Here is a 25905-nt window from a genome sequence, read left to right as displayed (position 1 = left end):
GACGCAACGTGTCACACCACTCCCTGCCGAGTCTCTGGCATCCCGCCGGGGGGGACCCAGGCCTTGTGGTGGGGCAGCCCCTCTGCCCCTGGCTGCCCCCGCACACCCCACCACGGCCCACTGACCGTGCTTCTAGCTTCATGCCTTCACTTGTGACAGGCCTCTCGCGAGGACCTCCGCCTCCCCTGTGACTTTCCAAGAGGTTCTCCGCAGCTGATATCCCACGAGCATCCTTGGGGGCTCGACCCGCTTTCCCTGCAACATCCGTCCAGTCCTTTCATGCCTTCCACCTACTCAGTCTGTTTCTCCCTCTGTCCCCTGCTAGGCTGTGGACTCCCGAAAGCAGGAACCCATCTCACTTGGAGCGATCATTCCAGTGCTGCCTAAGAGTCAGCTTGGATACTGCGTGACCGAGGGGACACTGGGGGGTGGTGACTTGTGAATTGAGCAGGGCACCCATGTCCTGCAGGTCATGCCCCACAGGGACCTAGCATAGCCTCTCGCAGGATATCTAGTGACACGAGGGGACGGTGGGGCCATGCCAGCGGGGAGAGTCCTCTCTTCCTCTCCTCCCCTCCTGTTACAAGCCGGAGCCCGCCGCGGGGAGGGAGGCCGGGTAAGCTAGGACCTGGGACCGCAGACAGCAGGGCAGGGCTAAGGCACGGCCTTGGCCTGTGAGTCAGAGAACAAGTGAAGCGAAGTGGCAGGTGTGCACCTCTTGCATGGGCGGGGGGAGAGGACAGCCCCTGCTCGAGCCCCTGCGGGGCCAGGCGGGGTCTGCGCCGGGAACCTGTGCTCCAGGGCTGCCGTCGCCGCGCAGTCATGGTGTGCTCGGAGCGGCCCTGCCGACGGGGGCAGCGGTGGGAGAGGGACCCACAAGGGGACTTCCAGCACCTTCCTTTCTCAGCTTTCTCCCTGTTCCTTTTCCTTTGCCCCTTTCCTTCTCCCCCGCCCCCCCCCCCCCGCAATGAGGCGGGGAGGTGAGAGGGTTTAGGGAGGAGAGGTCCTGCCAGCATCGAGGAGAAGGTCTGAGGCCAGGAGCGAGGTCTCCTGCAGCTCCGCCTGGAACGTCGACCCCAGAAGCTGCTCCTTGGTGTCTGGTTTCTCAGCCTTTACCTGCGTAGGAGCCACGCAGATACGCGGTACAAGGTAAGATACACGTTTCCAGCGACGCGTGTGGGGAACTAGAGGCTGCTCGGAACAGTTGGAAGAAGGTGCCCTTCTCGTGTGCAGTCTGCAAAGTGCCTCCTACATGAAACTTAACAAACAGAATCTAAAAACCACATCCAGGGACTTGGCTCCTGAGATTACTGAAAGGTCTCTTGTCTGTCTTTGGAGGGTGACCTTAAACTGGACCCGGAAACAAGATGCTCGGGAAGGAAATCCAAGTGGAGACACTACGGCCGCAAGGGGAGGCTTCAGTCCCAGTCTGTGGCAGAAACGGTCACCCGCACCCTGGCAGGTTGCGGTCCTGTCACATGCATCCACTTTCCTGAAAATCCAGTAACATGGGCGACTCTAAGTTAAGCTACCACTTCTGGTCTGCAGGGTGATGTCTTTAGGAGATTTCAAGATTTGGTTTAGGTTGTGATGATCATAAATCCCCGAGCCTCAGGAGGATGGGACATGCTTTCTTCTGCTCACATTCTGGCTCAGGTCTGGTCCCACCTCCTGAGCAGTTACGGGCTCTTAAACTTCCTGAGTTGTTTTTTTCCCATAAATGTAAACTTTCTGGGCCCCCGAAGCCTGAAATATCAAGCGAAGAACTTGACGTTCTCTGAGTCTGATTCTGAAATTTGACCCCCGGTGGGGAGTCCACCAGCAGGAAAGAGAGGCCCAGAGTGGCTGCGAGCTCACCTCCTTGCGTTCAGCACAACTGGGCAGCTTGGGAGGCAGGGGAGCCCTTGGGAGGGGAGGACCTGGAACCCAGGAGTCGGCGGGAGCCAGCTGTACCTCTGGCTGAACAGCAGAGACTGAGGAAGACGTGGGGTGGCTGGACAGGAGGCAAGGGCCCCTTCCCCTCTCAGAAGGAGCCGGACCAGAGCCCGCAGAAGGAGCAAGCCAGCGGAGGCTGCCGTCAGCAGCCAGCACTGCCTTTTAAGAAAGCGCAGAGTCTGGGGAGAGCCACCTGTGCCCCTCTGGGAGCGCGGCCCAGCCGGAGTGGGGGAGGGCCCGTTGTAACCAAGCATCCAGCTTCAGGGAAATGACTCATGATCTGTTTTCCATTTTAATACAAACATAAAGAAAGCAACACATTCATTGCGTCCGATTCTAAGAATTAAGGACATGGTGGGCAGAGGGTAAAGACATTAAAGAGAAAACAAAAGTAGGCCGAAAACAGCAGTTCAGCACTTCTGAAGCTGCGTGGACAGTAGGGCCGAACCACTGAGAGGGGAGCCTGGGCTTCCCACTGTCCGAGAAGGAAGCTACGGAGCAGCAGAGGGGGCTGGGGGCTGGGGGGAGCTGGAATGAGCCCGCGGTGCTGGAGCAGCCTGGGCTCACCCCTAGTTTACAGAGGGTGTGCAGATACAGACGTGGATGCCCCCGTGTGTGTGCACAGGGGCCAGTGTGCACGGGGAACCCCCTCACTGTGCAATGGCTGTGCCTGGAAGCAGGGTCATCTCAGCAGCCGTAGGCACACCTAGAACTCAAATCACGCTTTCTAATACCGTTCTCTGATAAAATGCACCCAGGCTCCTTGGAGAAATGGCTAAGCTAGGGCTGGCACGGGAGGGTTACCAGATGAGCCTAGAATATTCCGTAGTGCTAGGAAATAAGGAAGTACTAAAAAAAAAAAAAAAAAATAGATGGAACATGTCAAAAGGACACAGGCGCCAGCGTGAAAGATCCCAATGGCCAAAGCTGGAACCATTCGAGCAACAAAATAAATAATGTTGCACTGGATTGTGACCCAAGGAATATAACAAACACATGAGCCCATGCCGATACAGACAAATGGTTGAGTGAAGACTTACATGTTATATAAATACACACTCGTCTTCCAGGAGGTGGGGATTAATTGCTCCCCCTTAATTGTGGAATTGCTCCTAGCTCCCAAAGAACTCGCCGTGGAAAGGTGAGTAGCCCGCTGCCCTGGAGAAGCCTGACAGATCCTGGGCTGGCCAGCGATCGAGGTTCACAGCAGTGACCAGCCCTGTGCTGCCACGTGCCCCTGACTGGTGTGCTGAGAAAAGCACTTCACTTTGGGGTCTTCCTCCCCAAAACCAAGAACTCCAGCCTAATCACGAGGAAACGTCAGACGAGCCCACGCTCACGGGCAGCCTGCAGAACACCCGACCAGCGTTCCCTACAGGTGCCAAGGGCACCAGCAGCAGGGGAGGAGGAGGATCCGGCACCGACCAGACGAGGAGATGTGATGCCGACGTGGAACGTGGCACCCGCGTGGGGTCCTGAGCACACAGAGGACAGGGGGTGAAGCTGGAGGTACTGGAGCACACAGAGGGCGGGGGGATCTGGAGAAATCCGAATCGAGTCTCAGGTTTCCTTAGGTCGTGTCCCAGTGTCGAGTTCTTGGTTTTGACAAACATATCATCGTTTTATAAGATATTCAAATTAAGCCTGACCTGGCGAAGGAACCGGGGGAAATGATGGATGCTGACCCCTGTCCTCAGATGACCAGATGGGGACATGTCTGGTTTGGTTGGAAAAGATAAGGCATGCAGGAGGAGCCAGGGTTTTGAGTTAATCAACCCGAAAACAGCCCCTTTGGAGGCTGACAGGGCAGAAGGCTATTTTTAGACCAGACATTCCAACCTCAGATGCAGGCATTGGCCTGTACGGGTTTCTGTGGCAACGGCCCCCATCTTCCATGCACTGTCAGGGCAGATAAACAGACAGCCTAGCTGGAGGGCTCCTGAGGCTGGAGGGATGCCTGGAGCCCAGCGGGAGCTCGGAGCAGTGAGCTGCACGACTCTGGCCCGGGGGGAGGCGCTTGGATGCTCCCGCCACTGATGCGCTTCCACACTGGAGAACTGTCACCATCAGTGTTTAAACTGAGAAGTGGTGACTGAAGAGGAGGAACTGAACTGTGTCGTCTCGTCAATTAGGGAAGCATGCAGTTCACGTATTTTCTTAAGAGAGAGACACATTCAGGGAGAACAGGTTTGGGGATCCGACTAGTTACTGAAAAAGCGAAAATGAGAGGGAGCAGATCTTACAAGGTGGCAAAAGCTACACAACGTTTCCAGTTTCAGCAGCACAGAGATGGTGCGGATGCCGGGGGGCGGGAGCTCTGAGGCAGCCAGCCTGCCCGGAACCCCGTTTATTAAAACAGCCCCCCTGGCCAAGGCGGCTGCGGGCGCAGACTCCAAAAGGAGTTCTCAAATCATACATGAAAGGATAGCTTTCTTCAACAACTGATCTTTTTCCTTGAAAAAATCACTTTTTATCTGTACAAAACGACAGAAAGAATTCGTCTTAAATTAGCACTCCTCGCTCAAGGCAGTCTTTATCCAAATTATTCACTGGCCCTCACGGAACTCTGCCCAGTTTTGACTAAGGATCTGCCTGACAGTGTCTGCTGCCCGAGGATGGACAGAGACTGAAAGCAGTGACTCCCGGGTCTGCAGGGGAAAGAAAACCAGACATTTTTGCTGCGAGCATTGGAGACCTCTGGAGAATTACTGCATGGAGCACTGGGTGGCCACGTCCCCCAGGCCCTTACCTGACTTCCCTTTAATGTGTAAATACTCTTTAAAATTCAGCTCGTATTTCAGAAAGCAAGGCGGCACGTGCATTTGGAGAGCTCAGTAAAACACGGGGGCCTTTCACGCCCCCCGGGGTGCTGGAGGCAGGCCTCTCCTGCTGCTCCCAGGGCGAGGTGTCTGGGATTCCTACAGGTGGCGTGGCCTGTCACTGCTGACTAATCTGGACCGTGCTTTCTGTTTCTCTCTCTGCGACGCAGTGTTTCTTCCGTTGAGCAGTCCCGCAGGCCCCACCCGTGACTGGTAGGTCGCTGCTCCCACGCAGTGACCCCTGTCCACACGCCAGATTAGGACACTGAGCCAAACACACCTTTGTCACCTGGTTCTGAACTTCGCCAAAGCCTCCTGCATGACGGGGGCCATAGGAAAGCTTGGGAAACCCACCTCCTGAATCCGACAACATGATGTTTTTCTGCTGTTCTGCAAGCCGGGCAGTCCTGGAATACTGAGTCCACGGGGGGCCGGGGACAGTGGCCAGCTCTCCTGTCCTGGAAACGCTGGCTTGTGGCCTGTTAGTGGATTGACCTGGCCCAGGTTCTAGTCCCAGGTGTTTCCTAGATGAAGACTGAATGGTGGGTGGTGCTCCTGAGGGAAGAGGCCCCTTCGGAGCCAGGTCCACCTCTGGGGCCAGGGCGCATCTCACCGTTCTGCAGGTTGCCAGATGCATAGGCAGCTCAACCCTTGGGCCTCCGACACCCACCGTGTGCCAGGGCCATAGGTGGTCTGTGGGAAACTCAAGGCTAAGGTCCCCATCCTCGGGCCTCAGCCCTGTGGTTTTCAGCCACCACACAAAACGCGGGCTCTCTGCCCCATACTGCCACGTGTGGTCCCCCACCTCTGCTTCCCTCTTCTCTCTTGGGGCCTCCCCTAACCCTCTCCGCTACAGCAGCTTGTCCCCTGGCAGGAAACGCAACCAACCCACCACCAAAGGGCGCTCGACACTGGGGATGTGGTGTCCACACCAGGCCTCCACGCTCCGTGCCCGGGGTCCTCCCTGGGCCTCGGCCCTGTGTGTCCCCCGGGGCTGCGACTACTCCCTCCCCCGCACGTCCCACCCCTGCTCCCCTGCACCCCGCGGGCGACCCCTACCCGACCCGACGGCGGGCCTCGGGGCTCGGGAAGAGCTCCCGCCCCACGGCTGCTCCCTCCACGCCCCGCCTGGACTCTGTGCCTCCACCCCGAAGCCAGGCTCCGGGCTCCAGCCTCTCAGGCTCCCCGGGCCGGGTTCTCAGCCCTGATGCCACCGCCCTCCCCACCTAGTATCCCTCTCGCCATCCTCATGTCCCTCCCATCCACTGACCTCTGCTGCTTCATTGCACATCACGTAATCTGGAAACCCCTCTGGTGCCCATCCCTCCCTGGGCCCCCAGCTCCGTCCCTGAGGACGCCAGACCCACGCCGCACACGCTCCCTGCTCTCAGCTGGCCCACTGCGCTGGCCAGGCCCCTCGCCCTCAGCAGCTCTGCCCGCCTCGCTCCTCCTGGTTCTCTTTGCTCGGGAGGCTGCCTAACACCAGGGCTGGACAACTGGGCCCAGAGCCCAGGCCCTGCACTGTGTGTGGTGCTGCGGGCAGTGTGGGGGGTGGCCTGGGCCACGTGGGTGAGGGGGCCCCTCGCAGGACCTAGCGCCCGGCCGTGATCAGAGCTGCCTGCTGGGGTCCCCACTGGCTGTGCTCCCCAAGGAAGCCACATCTGTCAGGTGTGAGCTTCGCTCCTTCCCCGTGGCGACAATGTCTCCCACGTTCTTCGCTTGGACTGCCTTCCCCTGGTTTCCAAAGAAAGTACCCCGCTCCCAGCCGGGGGCGCCCTCTCAGCCCTCCTGGCCCCGCGTCCCCCAAATCACCATTCAGCTCGCCCTCCTCATCCAACCTTTTCTGGATCCTTCCTCCCCTCCTCTCCTTACAACCCCTCACTTGGAGCCTAAGAACAATCATTGGGATAAACATCCCCTTTCAGAGCTGTGCCCCGTCCGGCGTCCCTCCTCCGTCCCGTTCCAAGTCCGAGGCAAGACCCTCCGTGGATGCCTCTGGCCCTGCCATCTGATGCCCCCCCGGGACCAGGATGCCCAGCCCCACCTGGGGACGCTGGGCATGGGCACCGCAGGGGGCCTGCTGCTGGCCAGTAGCTTCCGCCACGCAGACTCTGCCTCAGGCCCTCTTCCCACCCCTCTGTCTGCCCTGACCGTCTGTCTGCCTGCCTTTCCCCGAGTTATGACAGCATCTCACCCTGCCCCCCTTGGTGTGGATCCTTTCTGTTGCTTCCACCCATGCTGAGTGAAACTGGGCCCTTCCCCAGGCACGTTGGCCCCACGTCGGACCAGCAGCCCCCGCCCCCAGCACTGCCCCCAGCCTGTCCTCAGCTGTGGGGCCAGGGAGCTTGTGGAAACCCCATGGTGACAGTGTCGGGGGGTGGCCTCTGGGGGCGATGAGGACCTGGGGGGGCCCTCCTGGGTGAGATTAGTGTCTTTATAAAGGACCCCGCAGAGTCCCTCACCCCCACCTTCACGGGAGAACCCGGCAAGATGATGGTGTCTGTGAAGCAGGAGGCAGAACCCTCCAGACACTGAATCTTGGACGTTCAGTCCCAGAACTGGGAGCAGCACACGTCTGCTGTTTACTCGCCCCCCAGTCTGTGGGGTCCTATTACGGCATCCCAAACAGACGGACCCCCCACACCCGGCCCCCCAGCCTCCTCTGGGCCCCCCTCTGCCTGGAGGACAGCCAGTCGGGAGACGCAGCCGTGGCCTCCAGGATGGCGCCTGCGTGACCCCTGCTGCCCCGCACGCGGCTCTCGCAGGAAAAGACACCCACCCCAGCCCTGGAGTCACTGCCGGGACGTGTCATGGTCACCTGGGAGCCCCTCTGCTCCAGAAGTGACACATTCATCTCCCCATCATCACCGAGATCGCTGGAGGGCCCTTGTCCTCAGACGCCCAGGGACAAGCACACGGTGCGGGTGGGGGCATCATTCTACTCAGCGAAGCTCCTCCCATGGGAAGGGCCGGGGAGCCGTCACTCTTAGGAAAGGAAGTTGTGCTCTCCGGGGCTTTCTCTCTGGCATCACGGGCCAGAGGAGACACTTAGAATCCCTGGTGTGGGACAGGAGCCCTCCTGCCTGTCTGGCCCCCGTTCCACCTCCTGAGCGCCACTGAGGACGTCTGTCTCCCCGGGACCCCAAGCTGGCGGACCGTCCACACACCCACCATGTGTTCCCCCACGGCTGGCCCCAGAGTGGGAACGGCCCCGGGCCGGGCGCTCACCATTGTTCTGTGTCTGCCAGACGGCGTCGGCCACGCCCCAGAGGCCGGAAAATACGAAGAACACAGCCAGCTGACTGGGGTGCGGTCTCCACAGCAGGAGGGCGATGATGCAGGAGAGGTGGGTAATGGCACCTGCGAGCACGCAGACGGAGGGACATGAGCTCACCTGAGGTGCTCGGTGCTAAAGGACACGTCTTCTTGACCCTTGGCTTTCTGGCTTAAGTCACGTTTCCTTAAAATACTCCTGGGGGGTTTTGACACAGCATGTGCAGGGCCAGGGCAGGGGAGTGGGTTCAGACAGAGGGTGGAGAGAAGGGCGACTTCATTAGGGATGAGTCTGGGACCCCCGCTTCCCACCAAGCAGGGGGCGTGGGCAAGGGGCAGGGTCCGTCCAAACAGGACGTGGCAGGAGATGCTGGTGGCAGCGCCTGCTGGTCCCTCCTGACTTTATCCTAACGGGTCCTAAGTCTTGGCCCCATGCCTCTGTGGACACTGAGGTGTCTCTCAAATGGAGTAACAGAGCAGCTTACGGAGAAGGAGCAGGCTCCGCAGAGTCGGGGATGCAGGTGCACCCTGGGTTCCCCAGGCTGTGTGACCTCGGGCAGGTAACCACACTTCTCTGTTCCTCAACATACACGATTCCTTGGCTCCAGGCGGGCACTGACCAGTGGTTACTATTTCCCCCCCTCTTCCTGCGTCACCACAGACCCTTTGGACCTTGGGGGGACCGCCGGGCAACCGTTTTGTTAGCACCCTTATTTCTCATTATTCACATTGTCTCTGACGCTCCCTCCTTCCCTTCTCAAGAGACATGATAAAAAAAAAATCATAAAATAGATTAACAACAAGTGTATACTGTGGAGCCAGGGAACCACATTCAATATCTTGCAGTGACCTATGGTGAAAAAGAATATGAGAACAAATGTACGTGTGTTCCTACGTGACTGAAGCACTGTGCCGTGCACTGGAAATGGACACAACACTGTAAACTGACTACACTTCAATAAAAACATATTTTAAAAACAGAGAGATGGAGGGTGATGCGTGTTTAGAAGGTCACCTTCATCCTCCACGAGAACACAGGTCTCCTTCTGGAAGCTTCCCTGACTCCCGCCTCACCCCACAGCCCCGTGGCTGGTCGGGCCTCCCTTCCTGTGCCTCCACCAAGCCCCCTACTTGCCCCAACCCTGGCCGCACCACACGGCAGAGCCAGGCCAGTCCGGGACCCCATGCAGCACGCGTCCACGGTCACCTACCCAGCGCGAAGAGAGCCGTCCTGCCCGTGTGCGCGGCGAGCTTCCCGTACAGAAGGGAGCAGAGCGCGTTGATGGCCGCAAAGCAGATCATCACGTAGCCGACATACTGGATGCCCAGGGCGCAGGTGGTGTAGGACTGCGGGAAGCACAGACAGGTCACCTGCGCTGGCCGCGGCCCTGCTTGGGGGCCGCGCTCTGGAGCTGCAGTGTGGGGGTTCACTCTGATCAGGGCGTGCCATGTCTGCTACAGTGCTTTCTTCCATGTGACCACTGACTTGATAAATTGGCCTGAAAGCTTTGTTCAGGGTCCCCGTGTGGAGAACAGAGCTGGTGCTTGTAGGAAAAACTCCTCTTTTGAGTCAGAACTAATGAAGAATGGTTTGGACAGACACCCAATACTTATTGTTCATACAGGGGATAATCTGAGCTATTCTTATTGGGGTGGAGGTTTCCCATTCTGTCTGTAAGACAGCTGAGGGTGACCGTGAGTTCAGAGCCTGTCAGCCAGTACGGGTCACTCTCGGTGTCCAGGGTTGGGGCACCGCTCTAGATCTCCCCCCAGAGAGGCGCCCCCCTTAGGCACAAAGTGGGGCAGGCGGGCTTCCAGGCACAGAGGGCATCTGAGTGGACAGGGCCACCATGCCGAGACCCACATCCATTTCCAGGTGGAGATGCGTAATTTAAAACCTCGAGTGATCAGGAATTTCAGTGGATTCGTGGATTTCGTGGTTTTCCCTATTTTTCATTCTAAAATAAACCTCAGGTGAGATGCAGGTATGCATTACAAAGTAAATGATCACGTATGTCCCGAGGAGCTTGGGTCCTTTCCCTGAAGACACAGCTCGGGTGAGAGGGGCTCCCCTGAGAGCATCTCAGCCCAGGGGAGCTGGACGCAGCCAGGCAGCTGGCGTCTTAACCACAGAGGCAGCTCCCCCAGGCGGGGAAGGACCCAGCGCATCATCCGGAGCCCCGCCCGCCCTCCGCCCGGCCGCAGGGCCGTCGGCCTGAGCGCAGCACGGTCAGCATCCCCTTCACCCCCTACCCTCGTGTAGTCGCCAGCCAGGAAGGCTTGCTCGAACCCGCTGTACAGCGGCAGCAGGACCAGGAGACGCAGCCGCTTGTCCCGAAAGAGCTTGAAAGTCGACAGCAGAGCGGACCACACGCGCGGTGCTCTCTCCTTCCCCTCCCGTGTCCGCCGAGCGCCTTTCACGGGCTCGAGCAGCACGGCTGTCAGCAGAACGGCCAGGACGCCGCTCCCTGGAAGGGCGCGAGGGGAAAGGCTGCCGTTACAGGAGCGGGGCCCGCACACACACGGACCCCTCCTCCTCTGGGGACGGAGGGTCGGGTTCAAATCCGACACGAGGCAGGCCGAGCCTGACCAGAGCCCTGCCCTCCCGTGGAGACTTGGATCCCACACACACGTGTTGTTTCTGTGATGAACCTGTGACCCCATGTAACCCGCCACAGCAGGTCCCGGGAAACACAGGCCCCTGGGGAGAGACCCCAGAGGTCCTCAGTGCCCTTCACACCCACTGGTTCTCTCGTCAGGACCCTCAGAGTAGCCTCCGCCAACAGCCAGTCTCCGTCCTCAGGGTCCCGAGTCCCGAAGGTCACGTCTGCTGCTTCTCCTGTCTATCCCCCAAATGTCCCTAAACGTCCTGCCCTGGGAACCAGCTGCGTGTGTCCAGGCGTCTCCCAGCTGCAGTGCGATCGTGAAAAAGAGGCTTTTCATACTGAGACGGGAAAACGCCTCCAAAACAAACGACTGAAGGGAAAACCAGGTGCGGGGCTGGCCATCTGCTGCACTGCCGTTTGTTCTTTTCAGTTTAAACTCTATCTTTCATAACTGAGGTACAGGCAGTTACACTGTGTCGACTTCTGGTGCACGGCACAGTGTCCCAGTCAAGCATGTACACACGTATGTTCATTTTCATATTCTTCCTCATTGAAGGTTATTATAAGAAACTGAATATAGTTCCCTGAGCTCTACAGAAGAAATTTGTCTTTTATCTATTATATATAGTAGTTAATATTTGTAAATCTCAAACTCCCAAATTTATCCCTTCCCACCCCTTTTACCCCGGGAACCATAAGATTGTTTCCTATGTCTGCAAGTCTGTTCGTTTTGTAGAGGAGTTCGTAGTGTCTCTTTTTTTCTTTTTTTAGATTCCACATATGAGTGATAGCATATGGTATTTTTCTTTCTCCTTCTGGCTTACCCATTTCTTTTTGATAAGGAGGGACATAAAGACATATTTGTTTAAAACAGAAAACAAAGTTATGGCTACGGGGCTCTGGGGGAGGGGTGGGGAGGGTTAAACTGGGCGTCTGGGACTAGCAGATATTTGGAATATGTACTATTCCAAAGGCAGCCCTCCAAGCAGTGGTACACCTGTGGCTGTAGGAGGGAAGTCGTTTAGAAAACTATTCACAGAAATACTTGCCATTAAAATGAGTTTCTCACGGCAAGATGCGCTGTGAGGGCTCACTCCCCCAGGCAGCCGTCTTCCCACGGCCCCCCGGGCTTGTGTGCTTTCAGCCGAGCTGGGACCAGCCGGGGGGCCTGGAGCCTCACCGGTGCCGGAGCGGGTGCAGGAGAGACCCGCGCCCAGCGCCAGCCTTTCAGCAGAAACGGTTCAATAGATCCCTCAGGAAAAGGCGATAACGTACAGGGGTCTGGGACTTCCAGGGTCACCTGGGCACAGCTGGGACCCAAGCAGCGGGTCCACCAAAGCGATGGGCTGCCACGGTGCTGTCCGACGAGGTGGCGCTCAGCGCTCGGAATGTGGCTGCTGGGACTTGGGAACAGAATTTTCATCTTTGTAATGTAATTTTTGATGAGTTTTTTGGGGGAGGGGCAGATAATTAGGTTGATTTATTTATTTATTTAATGGCGGGACTGGTGATTGAACCTGGGACCTCGTGCGTGCTAATCACATGCTCAGCCACTGAGCTATACCCTCCACCTCCCAGGAAGAGTATTTTTAATTTAATTAACATTTAAAGAAGCACACGTCATGGCCACCCGCCTGGACTGTGCAGGTGTGAAGCGACTCCCTCCTGCAGGAGAGCATCACACATCGGGGTCGGCTGTGTCGGAGTCCCTGTGGAAAAGGTCTGAGTACAACCGACCGGAACATGTTTTGCGGGGCTTTTGCAGACGAAGAGATATGACTCGTGCTGGGGGGGGGGTGGTGGTCTTTGCAGCCCAGGGGGCCTTAGACTTGCCTGCCCGGATCCCGCCGCGCCGAGCACGTACCCGTGTAAATGCCCAGCAGGGTGTAGATCAGCTCCTGGGACGGGCGGCTGCTGCTGTTCGTGGACGCCGTGGCCATCAAGCAGTCACTGGCCCCGCAGGACAGGAGCTGCTCCTCCGGAACGGCCCCTGTGACGTCGGAAGCAAAGAGGTGGGATGAGAACACAGGTGGTTTGACGGGAGACTGGACCTGAGCAAAGGGGTGCCCCGCGATAAAGGCACGTGGACACGCAGAGAGCCAGACATCGCTGCAGGTCAGCATGACGAGGCACGCATTCACTTCACCAAGGGTCTGAAAATACTTTCCCCCTGGGCATGTGTCCGTACACTTGACCTGAAGGCACTCTGGACATCGTGCGGAAAATGTTGGTTCCTTGTTTATGTTACTTTCCTGACATAATTGAAAATTTTCCACATTTCAAAATTAATAAGAACTAGAGGGCACTAGCTGAATGTTGGGCCCGCTGGCTTCTCTTTCAGATTCATCTGTAACCAGCTCCATGACCTTGGGCAGGTTATCTCATACCTTCTCTGAATGTTAGTTTTCTTATCTGTGAGAAGAATAAAATTTGAAACATCAATGACTCTCAGTCAGACTCACATCAGAATCTCTGGAGAGAGAAGGATGTCGTGGAAGAAAGAATATTCAGTGAATATTATGTCCCCATCACAAAGGTTCCATCACATAAGACGCCACAAAATCCCTTGGCTGGGGAGATACTCAGTGCGTAGCGAAGGCAGTGTGGAGAGCAGAGGCGTAGAAAGGCCGAGAAGCCTCGTGACGCTCAGTGTGCCTCCCAGCCCTCAGCTCTGTCCTGGGATCAGGCAGAGATCCAAGCTCACTAGCCTGCATGCCTTTCAAATAAACCTGGTCCCTCCGTTGCGCACCAGTCCTCTTAGAGGGACTGGACTTTGAGCCCAGTTTCTGCAGGATTCTTGCTGACAGTGACACCAATAATGCGGAGCAGTGGGTATCCATCGACCCTATGGTTTCCCTTCTTTGGGTGCATTTAGCAAGTGATGACATCACATGAGAAAAAAGGAAGAAAGATTTTCATTACAGAGTTTCCCAAAGGCAGGGCTTTGGAGGGGACAGCCGGCTGAGGTCCTCGAGGCCAGGGCAGGGCAGTAATCATGGCTGCACTTAGGAGAGCCAGAACCTCTTCCCTGTTAATACATGTTTCCTGTAAGGAATGAAGAGGTTCCTTCCGTCTGCCCTTGGTTTAAATCCTCAGACATCAAAGTGCGGGCAGAGAAGAGACACCCACGTTACACCCTGTCTGAGGCCAGGGAGAGCAGAGTTAAGACGTCGGTCACCTGATGCTCAAATCAGGTAAGAGGTGAGGGGTCCTTCATGTGCCCCTGGAAACACTGGTGAATGGACCGATTCAGTGGGAAAACGGATGGTCTAGGACAGTGAGGACGCCACACTCCAAGTTCCACAGAGGTGGCCCTTACTTCCCCAGGGCACCCCAGGGCCCCCCGCCCAGGGGACGCCAGGGTCAGAACTGCTGAGGCACCTGTGGGCCAGACGGGCCCTTAGACCTGCCCAGGCTGCCCGGGGAGCAGGAAGCCGGTAACGCTGAGGCACAGGCGGGCCAAGAACCAGGGCTCGGGCCTCACGAGACCACCCGCTCAGGTCCAGGGGCCCTCAGGGGTGGCCACTGAGCCTTCCTGTTACCGTGAGTGGGCGTCTGTCCGAACACCAGAGACGAGATCAGGTTGCCCCACACTCCAGACGACTGGAATATGAGAAAGAAGATGCCGAAATACTGGTTCACCACGTCTTTGCCGGCTTTTCCCGCCTTCTCCGCGTGTGCGTTTCCCATGATGGTGAGGTAGGTGCCTTGAGCGGACCACAGCGGGGCGGCTCCAAGTCCCAGCAGGATGGAGGTGGGGACCAGCGTGTACCTGGGGGATGAAAGGCAGATGGGGGGGTGCTCGGTCCCCTCGGTCTGGAGAGAAGGGGCTCCTCCTGGCCCATGAGGTCGAACTGTGCTGTTGGACTGGGCAGATTGACGGGGTCACCCTTAGACTCAGCTGAATGAGAAATCGGCACCTTTCCTGGTTCTGGCTCGTTTGTAAAAGTGGACGTGGGTGCCAGTGGTTTCTTTGTATTTGGATGCAACTACAGTGAGCTGGAGTTAGAAGTGAGGCTGGGCCGGTGCTGGGTATCTCCAACGGCATCACGTTAAAGACCATTTAGTGTGTGTGTGTGTGTGTGTGTGTGTGTGTACATGTGCATGTGTGTACATGTGCATGTGTGTATATGCATATGTATGTATGCATGTATGTGTGTACATGTGCATGTGTGTGCATGCATGTGTATGCGTGTGTGTGTGTATGTGTGTGTATGTATGTATCTATTGACCTGCCACCCCCCACCTTGAGGATTCTGTAGGAAATAATCTATGGTCCCAAGAAAAAGGAGCACAAGAAGCCGTCATATCAGTGTGTCCTGCGAGCAGTGGGGTGCCCCTCAAAAAGACACTTGCCAGCTGTGCTCCTGGGAAAAGGGGTGTGGCCCACGCCCTCAGAGCTTGGCCCCCCAGGGTCCCTTTCAACTGGGGAGCGGGCAGGGCTCAGGCCTGGCCTGGGGCACCGGCTCCAGCCCTGCTGTGTCCTCTCTGTGACAGGGTGAGGGTATGGGGTTTGGTCCACTGGTCACATCCTGCTAAGTCTCCCTGAAATTCACCCCCAGCATCTTAGTCAGAGTTTCCCCTGGTTGCTGGGGCCACGACAGTGCCTGGGGGGCAGGAGGGAAGCTGAGGGCAGGGTTGAGAATCAGGAGTTGATGGGCCCAGCAGAGGGAACGGAGACATCTCATCTTAAAGCGGGAGTGGCGGAGGGGCCGGGGCGGCTCAATCCAAGCTGCACGCGGACCCGGGGTGGCGAGCGGCGGGTGTACCAGCTGGCGTAGAAGTTGCCCAGGGAGAAGGCCACGTAGCAGCACATGGAGGTGACGATGGTCCACTTGCAGCCCAGCTTCTGAATGAGGACCGGCGGCAGGAACATGGACGAGAGCAGCATCCCGCAGTAGAGCGTGCTGAGCGCGGCCACCCCCAGGCCCGCCTCGCTGTACAGACTGCTCTGCGGGAACAAAACCACCCTGGTCAGCGGTCCAGTGTCGCCTCCAGGTCCCCGAGGCCACCAGCCACAGGCCTCCCGGGCTGGCGTCCTGGGCTGGAGGCCTCTTCTCCAGCTGGCAGGTGGGCAGGGGCGGAGATGCGGTGAATTCTGCACAGGATGGGGCCGCTCTCCTGGACGGGGAGGGGTGCGCAGGGCTGCAGCATGGCAAGGGGCCAGCCTGGGCAGGGAGCCCCACCTGCTGCCCGGCACCTGCCTCCATCCGTGGGATGGCGAGGCAGCCGTAGTGTCTCCAGGCCCCTCGGGCGGTGGGGGGACTCAGGCTGAGCCCGAGGCACGGCAAGAAGCTCCTGCTCAACACTGTGTAAGCGAACACTCCCATTTTTCATATTTTTGTCATTTTTCACTTGAGGGCCTGGCATAGCCTGCTATGAAGCGACCGAGAGGTCAGGTAAGTTCCCAGAGCCAGGCTGGCAAAGGCACTCACAGGGGGGACGTTTGCCTTTTGCTGTGAAAGAAAAACCAGCATAACTGGTTTTTCCTCTTCCTTCACTTGTAAGAGGAAAGAAGGGGGAGGGGGAGAGGGAGGCAAGGGAGGGGGGAGGAGGGGGAAACGGGGGGGGGAGGGGGAAGGGGGAGGAGGAGAGGGAGGAGGGAGACAAGTGTTCCCCTTGGCAGCGGGCTCCCTTCACAAGGGCCCTGCTGCGTGTCCCACTCCCCACGCTCTGTCCCCTTCCCCTCAGTGCCCGGCCCCGTGGTCACTCATGGGGCAGGGGTGGGGGAGGACCTGCTGAGCTCCAGGTAACCGGCCAGACACCAGAGGAGGAAAACGCCTCTGAGAGGGCCTCTTCCCCGGCACAAGCCGGAGCCCTAAGCTGAGCTCACCCCCATTGTCCGAGTGTCGACTGTGCAGACACTGGAATAAGAGCTTGGACGGCTCTCCCCGCCACGGCTGAGGCAGGTGCTGTGTCCCCGCGGGGAAGGCGCCCCGTGCAGACCGCAGACGCCGCTGAGGAGTCCAGATGACCCCGAGCCAGGGCTGGGTCTGCACCATCACCGTCCTTCCCACCTGGGCCCCCAACAACTGTCTCGTAACCAAAGGCCCCACACGCGCAGCCGGGGGCAAGTCTCTGAGGCCCTTCTGAGGGAGAAATAATACAACGGCCGCACTTGGGCTAACAAATTCTTGGCTTTATGCTTACTGCTTGCTTTTAGAACGATCAGCAACCCTGACCGACCGGATGCTGCTCCCAGCCCCAGGCCCGTTGTTATAGCTGAAGTTGTCGATTCTACTGTTTTAAAATTTACAGTCATGCTTGGCGTCTGAGTCATTTCGCAGGAAGGGAGTCACAGGCGATAAGCTCAGGAGAATGACCAGCCGCCCCCCACCCCGTGGCGCTGGCGCTGCCGGATGAGTCTGACCAGATAAAGAAGGTTGCGGGCTGACGACCTCCCAGACCACCAGGTGCCATGATACTAGACACACTCGTCCAGATCGAGGGGGAAGTTTCATCAGAGACCCCTGCTGATCACGACCACCCTTCATGCTCCAACCAACCTCTTCATCTACAGAAGCATGAAGCCCCACCCCCAAGACGGCTCACAGGTTTGAAGGCACCAGCCTGCTGTGAGGCCCCTTTGCCCGGCAAAGTAAGAAAGCTGCCTCTTCTTCTAAGCTCCAAGACCTTGTCTCTGGTTATTCGGCTCCTCAGGGACGGGGCTGATCTTTCAGCAACACCCCCTTCCCATCACTCGCATCTCCTGGAGACTCCAAACCCCACAAGCTGAGTTCTCCCCTCAGGGCTTTCTCTCCCTTTCCTGGGTACGTCCGCCCAAACGCTGCCCTTGCTTCCAGTGCACGGCCAGGGTCTCCAACCCACCCCACCCCCCGACCGAATATCATTGTCCGTGGAGGTCTCTGCTTCGAGCTTGGCTTGGAATCTGCCTCTGGATCAGCCACTGCTTTCTCTGAATTTACCCCAATGCCTTTGCCCCAAACAGGTGCTTAAAGATGTTTGTTGAGTAACTGAACACAAAAGCAAGAACCTCTTGTCCCATGAAAGTTCCAACATCTGGTTGGAAGACAGAGGTTTGCATGCTAATGAGAAGCCTGCTTTCAAGGCGAGGTTATCTGGAAATTTCTGCCCCTAGTTCCAGTTGCCAGGGCGGGGGAGGGAGAGAACCGGCTCGGGGGAGCCTGTTGTTTCCTTATTCTGATGTGTTAAATTCTCCGCACCAGGGAGCGCGCCTCTTCGTGTGCTAATGAGAAGCAGGCGTCCTCTGCCCTGGAATTTCTTTTCCGCCCTCAGCATTGCTGCCAACCGGCAAGGTGCGTCTGTGTGTTGCTTACAACAGAGCCCCACTGCACACCACTGGACAGGAAGGCAGATCTCACTATCCAAAGCGGGAGCCGAATTTCGAAAGCGAGTGTCTCTCTCTACCTGAACGACCCTGTTCCAGCACCTGTGTCTGCACGTGAGAAGAGCCGCCCTGTGGAACACACGCGTGAGGATGAGCGCACGCGAGGGACCCGCTTCACAAACAGTGCAAGTGGTCGCTCATCACCAGCACTGACCAGTGCAGGCCCTGCGTGCGGTCTAGGGACACAAAACGGAAAAACAGGCACCGTCGGGGAGTGGATGATGGACAGAGCGGCCAGGTGTCAGCGACCCCAGCCAACAGGCCACTGCAGTGGGACTGAGTCCTGCAGGGAGGAGGCCCAGGGTCCGAGCTTCCGGGAGTGCACAGGGCCAGCCCAGCGGCGTCAGAAAGGCTTTCTGGAAGGAGAGAAGGTGATGTGGGAACTGCAGGATGGGAAGGAGGCCAGGGAAAGGTCAGAGGCGTGGGTGAGGGGGGACGTTCAGGGGACGTGTTACAGAGGGCGCGTCCTGAGAAGAGAGACCCTGTGAAACATTTAGCTTGGGGGTCAGAGCCATAAGCTCCTCCGGGGAGGTGAGGCCGGACAGCTGGCCAAACTATACCGGGAGGAGCCCTGGACTCCATACTAGGCAACTGGATCGGATCTTTAAGCCCATGGTGAGCACTGAAAGGGAGGAGGTTAACACACATCAACGACTTCATTCACCGGCCAGCCAAGCGCGACGGCTGGGTGCCGAGTGCCGTCCGAGGCAGGGGATGCGGTCATGGAGGGGAGGGTGGGGTCGGGCATTGTGGGACCTGCAGCCATTGTGGGAGGCGTGCCACAGCCCTGGGCATGCACACAGGGGCCTCACCCAGACGTGGGCTCCGGGGCACAGCAAAGGGGGAGGAGGAAGCATGACGTGCAAGCTGAGGCATGACTGACACATAGGTGACCGCAGCAGGACATGGTGAGAACAGCAGCCACCGCAGCGGGAAGCGGTGCCGATGAGAGTCTGGGTCCTGGGGCAGGTGCACGACCTGACCCACACCTGGGCTGGGGCTCTGGGGATGCTTGTGAGCATCTTTGCCTTCTCACTGGGGCCTGAGAATGAAGCCAGCCATCCTCAGAGAGCAGAAGGCAGTGATGGAGACAAGCAGGTGTCCGTCCCCAGCAGCCCCGGGGTTCAGTCATCCCTAAGGTCACTCTGTCCCTGTCATGACACTGCTTTTTCTGAAGCTGGTCCTGAGATGGAGACCATTCTCCCAGCTGAAACATGTTCACATCTTCTGGACAAGAAACATGGCCAGATTAGGGCTGGGAGGGAGGGAGGTAGTGGGTGAGCGGGGTTGTTCCCGTCAGGGCTGGAGGTCTGGTCTCTGACGTCTCCAGTCTTCTGAGGAGGAAGGGACCACACCAGTGACAGTGGATGCCCGGCCCAGGGGCACTGGCCCGGGAGGACGTGGGGGCCAGGGGAGCATCCCCTCAGCTGCTCTGCTCCCCCCCACGCAGGTGCCGTTCCCAGTGTTTCCTGGGTGAGGTGCCCGCTTCCGTCTGTGGCCTCAGCCCCCTGCCCCAGGGGCTCCTGCGGGTCTGAACCACAGAGATCAGACTCCAAACAGAGCCACCTGGGGAGGAGCCTGCAACTCCACTCTGGGCACACGTGACCACAGTCACAGCCTTCAGGGACACCCGGGGAGGAGCGAAAGCCACAGAGTCAGACTATACAGAGGCCATTCATCCAAGTTCACAGCTGTGCTTAAAGCGGGCTGGGGATCTGCGTGGCCTGGTGGCCTCTGATGAATTCACAGCACTGCTTCTGACCACAGGTCCACAGGGGTTCGTCCTGTGTCCCCCTTACCCACACAAAGCAAAGCGAGGCACTCTTATCAAGGCACCAGGCCGAGACTCGGCCTCCTCATCCAAAGGCTGAGTGCTCACGGCTGTGCGGCCCTACCGAACCCAGAGCGGGAGCCACACGGCATGGGATGGCAGCTCAAACCACTGTTTGTCTTAGAGGACTTTTTGGAAGGTGACTTGGGTAACCAGAAACCCCACATTCCTCGTGGCCTGTGAACACAGGCATTCCTGAAGGCCCAGAGACGTCGGGAAGGAAGGGTCACACCATGGCACACCGCTTACCTGCAGATTCTGCAGACCTCCGTAGGCAGTAAAGAGAAGCAGAAACCCGAGGGAGACCACGAGGACGTTCCTCAGGCTTCTGTCCATCGTGCTGATTGGACGTCTCAAGCATCAACAGATTTGTCGTCCCCTAAAAGAAATCGATGGGGCGCTGGAAAAGCCGTCTGTACCAGAAGCCGCGCTCTCTCTCTGAGCTGGGGTGTATCAGTCAGGAAGGCTGTTGCTGAGCGTTACAGAACGTGATTGCCACTGACACCACGAAGCACCTCGGTGCTGTTACTCATTCACCTGCTCGGCAGCCACAGTAATCACTTTCTGGTCGGGCGAAAAATTCAGACTCTTATCAGCTTGTATGTCTTGGAACTTTTTCCCTATTAATTTCTAACAGATATGACCCTCACAGGAATGCGATGATTTTCATATTACATACATTGTATGATATAAGTACGCATATTATATTATATCATTATACATTACATAGTGGTACCTGTGTATATCATTATGTGTATATATGTAAGGGTACCTTCCACATTAAGAGAAATTGTCAATGGTGCACAATGCAGAGTGTACTTCAGTCTTAAAGAACAAAGTATAAATGTCAGCTTCAAGGTACACAGGTCAACTTATGAAAAAGAGTTAATATGATTGTAAGATCCAAGGGCCAAAGTATTAGCATCTCAAAGACTATCTGATTTTACAACACTGCGACAATTTTTTTTTAAAGCTTGTATGACACATTACAATTTGCAAAGCACTTTTCCATGCTGTCTGTAACAGGACTGGGGTGATTATCATTAGAACTTAGACCCATTGCCAGACAAGAAACAGTTCCAGAAGACTTCGGAGGTTTTGGATTTCAGGTTTGGAGCAGTGCTGTCCAAGAGAACTTTCGGCAGCACTAGCCGCTGGTCACAGGTGGCTGCTGGGCGCTTGAAACATGGCAGTGCAACTGAGGAACTGAATGCACGATTGCATTTAATTTTAATTAATTAAAATTTAAATCTAAATAGCTACACGTGGCCAGTGGCTATCGTGTTGGACGGGGCCAGTCTAGAGGTTTAAACCCCTTACCCTGCATCTCACAGCTAATCAGCAAGCAAAATCATTTGTCCATCCAGGTGTGAATTCAATTGTTTTTATTCAGTTGTTCCATTTAATTCAATTGTTAGTGAAAGTTGATGTTTGAAGATTGCTTCCAAAATTCTGTGGTGTTATTTTTACCTAGTTTGGATCAGTCAGGCAAACCGTACAGGGCAGGTAGATGTTAGATGCGGTGGCGATAGTGTTCGGGGAGCCAAGCCAGATCATTTGAATAGCGTGAGAAAGTTCTTGCCCTTCAGCTTAAATTATTCCTATGAAAAATGGCAGTTTGGGGAAAATGCCAGTTTTAGGTATAGACCAAGTATGGGCTGTCACGATTATGGGGACACGTGAGCAGCATGGGCTGGGAAAAGGGGTGATGACCACGGAGACAAAGGAGAGCTGGAGGTCTAACCCTAATCCTGTGACTTCCGAGCTGGACAGTCGCAGCTGGATCACGTGACTCTCCAAACGTCGGTTTCCTCCTGAAATAGGAGGCTTGCCAAAGTTCAAGAAGCTGGTAATTGGAAAAGCCTTTGGCACCGGCCCTGACATACAGAAATCACCAGTGAATGTTAACTGGCTAGGATGGCATTTTAACTTTCAGTGAAGACATCAGATGGGGCAACGTTTACAGAAACGTAACACCAGGCTCAACATGGGCTTCTGACTCCCGTCTTGTTACCAAGTATCTGACCTCCTTTCTGTGTTTCAGCAACGCTTTCCCTTACTTCCATTCTGACCTGTCTTTACCTGCAAATGACTCATATCTTGATGTCAGAAGACCTTCCTGAGGTTTTCTCGTGCCATTCGCTGTTCACAGTGATCACAACGGTCTGGATTTTCTGACCGGCTCCCGCGAGGCGCTCCCAGGAGCTGCTGGTCCAGCCTTTCAACAGGCCCCCGAGGAGCCTGCGTTTGTGCAAGAAACGCTGGAGGTCGGCTTCCGGTCTTCGCCGGCCGCTCCCACCGCCGTCCCTCTCACTGCCCTCGCCCTATCAGGAATTAATCACGGAAATAGTTGCTTTAAGCATGCTTGCTTTACCAGTCTCCCTCCCGTTTTTTCCCTTTTATCTATCTCAAGGGAACTTTTTTTTTTTAACGATCAGGTACTTTACAATTGACGTCACCTCTACCAGGACAAAACGTTTCTTTTTTTTCCCTCCAGTTTTATTGAGAAGTAGCTGACATACACTGCTGTGTGGGCTTGAGAGATACCCCGTGGTGGGCTGATTCACATGTATTGTGAAATGGTGACCATAGTAGTTCCGCTAACTGCCGCCTTCTCATACAGATACAGTAAGAAGAAAAGGAAAGAGAAAAGCTGTTTCCTTGTGACCAGGGCGCTCAGGACTCGCCGCCTCAGTAACCTTCCTACATGTTATGCAGCCGTGTTGACTCGGGTTACATCACTTGTCCTTCCTGGTCTCATAAGTGGGAGTTTGTACATTTGACCACCTTCCTCCAGTCCCCTGTCCCTCCACCCCTCTGCCTTTGGTAACCATAAGTCTGATCCCTTTTTTCTATAAGTTTGTGCTTTAATTTTTTAAACAGATTCCACATATAGGTGAGATCATACAGTATTTCTCTTTTTCTGTTTAACTTAACCTCACTTAGTATAATGCACTCAAGGTCCATCCCATGTTGTCGCAAAGGGTAGGTTTCCCTTTTTTTGGCTGAATAATATTCTGTTGTATATATATACCACAATTTCTTTATTCACTCCTCTGCGGATGAACACTTGGCTGCTGTAAATAACGCTGCTATGAACACGAGGGTGCAGAGATCTTTTTGAGTTTGTGTTTCTGTTCCCTTTGGATATATTCTTGAAGAAGTGGAATTGCTGGTCCAAATGGTAGCTCTGTCTTTAACGTTTTGAGAAGCCCCCTAACCGTCCTCCACGGAGGCCACACCGATTTACACTCCCACTGACGGCGCACAGGGTTCCCTTCTGGCCGCGCTCTCGCCAGCGTTTGCCGCCCCCTGGCTTCCTGATGGCGGCCCTCCCAGCAGGCTGGGAGGTGGCACTTCACTGTGGTTTCCGTTTGCGTTTCCTTGACAACCAGCGGTGCTGACCATCTTGTCATCCACCTGCTGCCCTTTCATATACCTTCTCTGGAGAAATGTTCAGGACTTTTGCCCGTTTTTAAATTTTTCCCTTTTGTTATTGAGCTGTGTGAGTTCTTTGTATGTTTTGGGTGTTAGCCTCTTAGCAGACGCATCATTTGCAGGTGCGCTGTTCCCGCTCTGCAGGCTGTCTTGTCGCTTTGCTGACGGGTTCTCTGCTGTGCAGGAGCTCTTCAGTTTAATGTAGTTCCAGTGGTTTATCTTTCATTTTGTTGCTTGTGCTTGAGGTGCTGTATCCAAAAAATCATTGCCAAGACCCATGTCAGGGAGAGTTTCCCCGTGTTCTCTCCTAGGGCTTTTGTAGTTTCAGGTCTAACATTGAAGGTTTTAATCCAGCTTGAGTTAATTTTTGTGAGTGTGTAAACCATAGGTCCTGTTTCATTCTTCCACATGTAGATATTCAGTCACCCCAATACACCACCTATTGAGTATTCTTGGCTCACGTGTCACATACTAGTTGACTGCATACGACTGGGTTTGTTTCTGGGCTCTTGGTTCTGTTCCCTAGGCCTGACTGTCTGGTTTTAGGCCGGGCCACGCTGTTCGATGCTTGCGCTTCCTGGCCCAGCTGCCAGCCAGGAAGTGGGGTTCTCTTGCTTCGTTCTTCTTTCTCAGGATTTCTTTGGCTATTTGAGGTCTTTGGTGGTTCCAAATAAATTTAGATGTGTTTTTTCTACTTTTGGAAAAAATGCATTGGAATTGATAGAAATTGCACTGAATCCATGGTAGTTTTGATTATATTGGCATTTTAAATATTAATCCTTCCAGTCTATGAACACAGAACAACTTGCCACGCATTGGTGCCTTCAATTTCTTTCATCAACGTCTTGTAGTCTTCAGAGTAGAGATCCTTTACCTTCTTAGTCAAATTTATTCCCAAGTATCTTACTGTTTTCGATGCTATTGTGAGATCAATTTCTTTCTTTCTCTTTCAGAAGACTTGTTGTTAGTGTAGAGAAATGCTACTGATTTTTGTAGGTTAATTTTGTAACCTGCAACTTTACTGAATTCATGGATTAGATTTTTGGTTGAGTCTTTAGGATTTTCTATGTATAAAATTGTGTTATCTGCAAATAGACAACTTTACTTTTTCCTCCAGTTCTAATGGCTTTTACTTCTTTTTCTTGCCTGATGGCTCTGGCAGAGCTGCCAGGACTACACTGAACAGGAGCGGTGAGAACGGGCTTGTCTCGTTCCCGATCTTGGAGGAAAAGCTTTCAGTCTTTCACCGGTGAGTGTGATGTTAGCTGTGGGCTTGTCACATACGGCCTTCATTATGTTGAGATATGTTCCTTCTATGCCTAATTTGCTAGGAGCTTTTTAAAGTCATGAATGGGTGTTAAATTTTGTCAAATGCTTTTTCTGCACCGACTGAGGTGGTCGCATGATTCTTCCCTTTCGCTCCATAAATGCGACGTATCCCGCTGCTAGGTCTGCTTGTGCTGAGCCCTCCTCGTGCGCCAAGGGTAGCTCCCAGCTGCTCATGGTGAAGGGTCCTTCCAAGTGTTGCTGAATTCAGTCTGATGGCGTTTTATTGAGAATCTCTGCATCCATACGCATCAAGGATATTGGCCTGTGGTTTCCTCTTCTAGTAGTGTTCTTTTCTGAATTGGTATCGGGATAATGCTGGTCTTGTAAAATGATTTGGGAGTGTTCCCTCCTCTTTGACTTTCTGAAAGAGTCTGAGGAGGATTGGTGTTAATTCTTGGAAACATTTACCAGTGAAGCCATCTGGTCCTGGGATTTCTTTTTTCTTGCTAGATTTTTAAATTAATGATTCAATTCCCTTACTAGTAATTGATCTGTTTAGATTTTCCATTCTTTCCTGAGTCCGTCTTGGTAAGTTGTATGTTTTTAAGGAACTTTCCATTTTTTCCAGTTGTCCAGTTTGTTCAGAGCAGGCTTGTCTGACCCTTTGAATGTCTGTGACCGTCACTGCAACGTCTCCTTTCTCATTTCTAGCTCTGTTGACTTGAGTCCCTTCTCTTTTTTCTTCGGTTAGTCTAGCTAAGGGTTTGTCAATGTTATTTATCTTGTTGAATAACCAACTTTTCGTTGGGTTAATCTTTTCTATTGTTTTTCTGTTCTTTTATTTATTAGTGCCCTACTATTTATTATCTCCCCTCTTCTGCTAACTTTGGGTTCAACTTGTTCTTTCCTAGTTCCTTAGAGTGTGGAGGTAGGCGGTTTATTTGGGATCTTTCTTGACTTTTAATGTAAGCATTTGTTTTTCCGAACTTTGCTGTTACAGATGCTTTTGCTGCATCCCACAAGCTCTGGTATATTGTGTTTCCATTTTCATTTGTCTTAAGGAACTTTTTTATTTCCCATTGGATTTCTTCTTTGATCCACTGGTTGTTTAGTACAGTGTTGTTTAGTTTTTATGTATTTGTGAGTCTTCCAGTTTCCCTCTAGTTACTGATTTCCGGTTATCATGACATTGTGGTCGGAGAAGACAAGTGGTATGATTTCAATCTTCTTAAATTTGCTAAGACTTTCTTGTGGTCTAATATATGGTCTACCCCAGAAAACGCTCCATGCGTGCCTGAGAAGAATGTGTGTTCTGCTGTTGTCCGACGGAATGTTCTGTGTAGGTCTATTAGGATCATTGGATTT

At 54.8% G+C, this 25905-nt stretch overlaps 1 protein-coding gene and 1 long non-coding RNA gene across 8 annotated transcripts in view; one reads left to right on the top strand and one right to left on the bottom strand.

Annotated features, from left to right (window-relative positions):
- The window catches only part of UNC93A (unc-93 homolog A), a 53651-nt gene that overhangs the window by 3520 nt on the left and 24226 nt on the right, over positions 1 to 25905 (bottom strand). For 4 of the 7 annotated variants that reach the window (XM_074368003.1, XM_010968938.3, XM_074368000.1 and 1 more), the window contains 8 exons: positions 21916 to 22157; positions 20083 to 20397; positions 15403 to 15584; positions 14176 to 14405; positions 12498 to 12623; positions 10281 to 10495; positions 9239 to 9374; positions 7983 to 8114 (listed from right to left, as the gene is read on the bottom strand). In XM_074368003.1, the coding sequence (XP_074224104.1) occupies positions 7983 to 8114; positions 9239 to 9374; positions 10281 to 10495; positions 12498 to 12623; positions 14176 to 14405; positions 15403 to 15584; positions 20083 to 20169 (1108 nt within the window). In that variant the 5' untranslated portion in view covers positions 20170 to 20397; positions 21916 to 22157. Of the gene's footprint in view, positions 1 to 7982; positions 8115 to 9238; positions 9375 to 10280; positions 10496 to 12497; positions 12624 to 14175; positions 14406 to 15402; positions 15585 to 15819; positions 16016 to 20082; positions 20398 to 21915; positions 22158 to 25905 lie in introns of those variants that run through there. The other 3 variants (XM_074368002.1, XM_045506455.2, XM_074367999.1) reach the window with 3 other exon arrangements.
- Positions 16458 to 22669, top strand: LOC123612718 (uncharacterized). Its single transcript, XR_012508484.1, has 3 exons — positions 16458 to 17231; positions 17821 to 18373; positions 22457 to 22669. It is a non-coding gene; the product is annotated as an uncharacterized LOC123612718 (long non-coding RNA).

Source organism: Camelus bactrianus, chromosome 8, assembly GCF_048773025.1.
Source record: "Camelus bactrianus isolate YW-2024 breed Bactrian camel chromosome 8, ASM4877302v1, whole genome shotgun sequence".
Classification (NCBI taxonomy): Eukaryota; Metazoa; Chordata; class Mammalia; order Artiodactyla; family Camelidae; genus Camelus; species Camelus bactrianus.
This window is presented reverse-complemented; position numbering and strand designations above follow the sequence as displayed.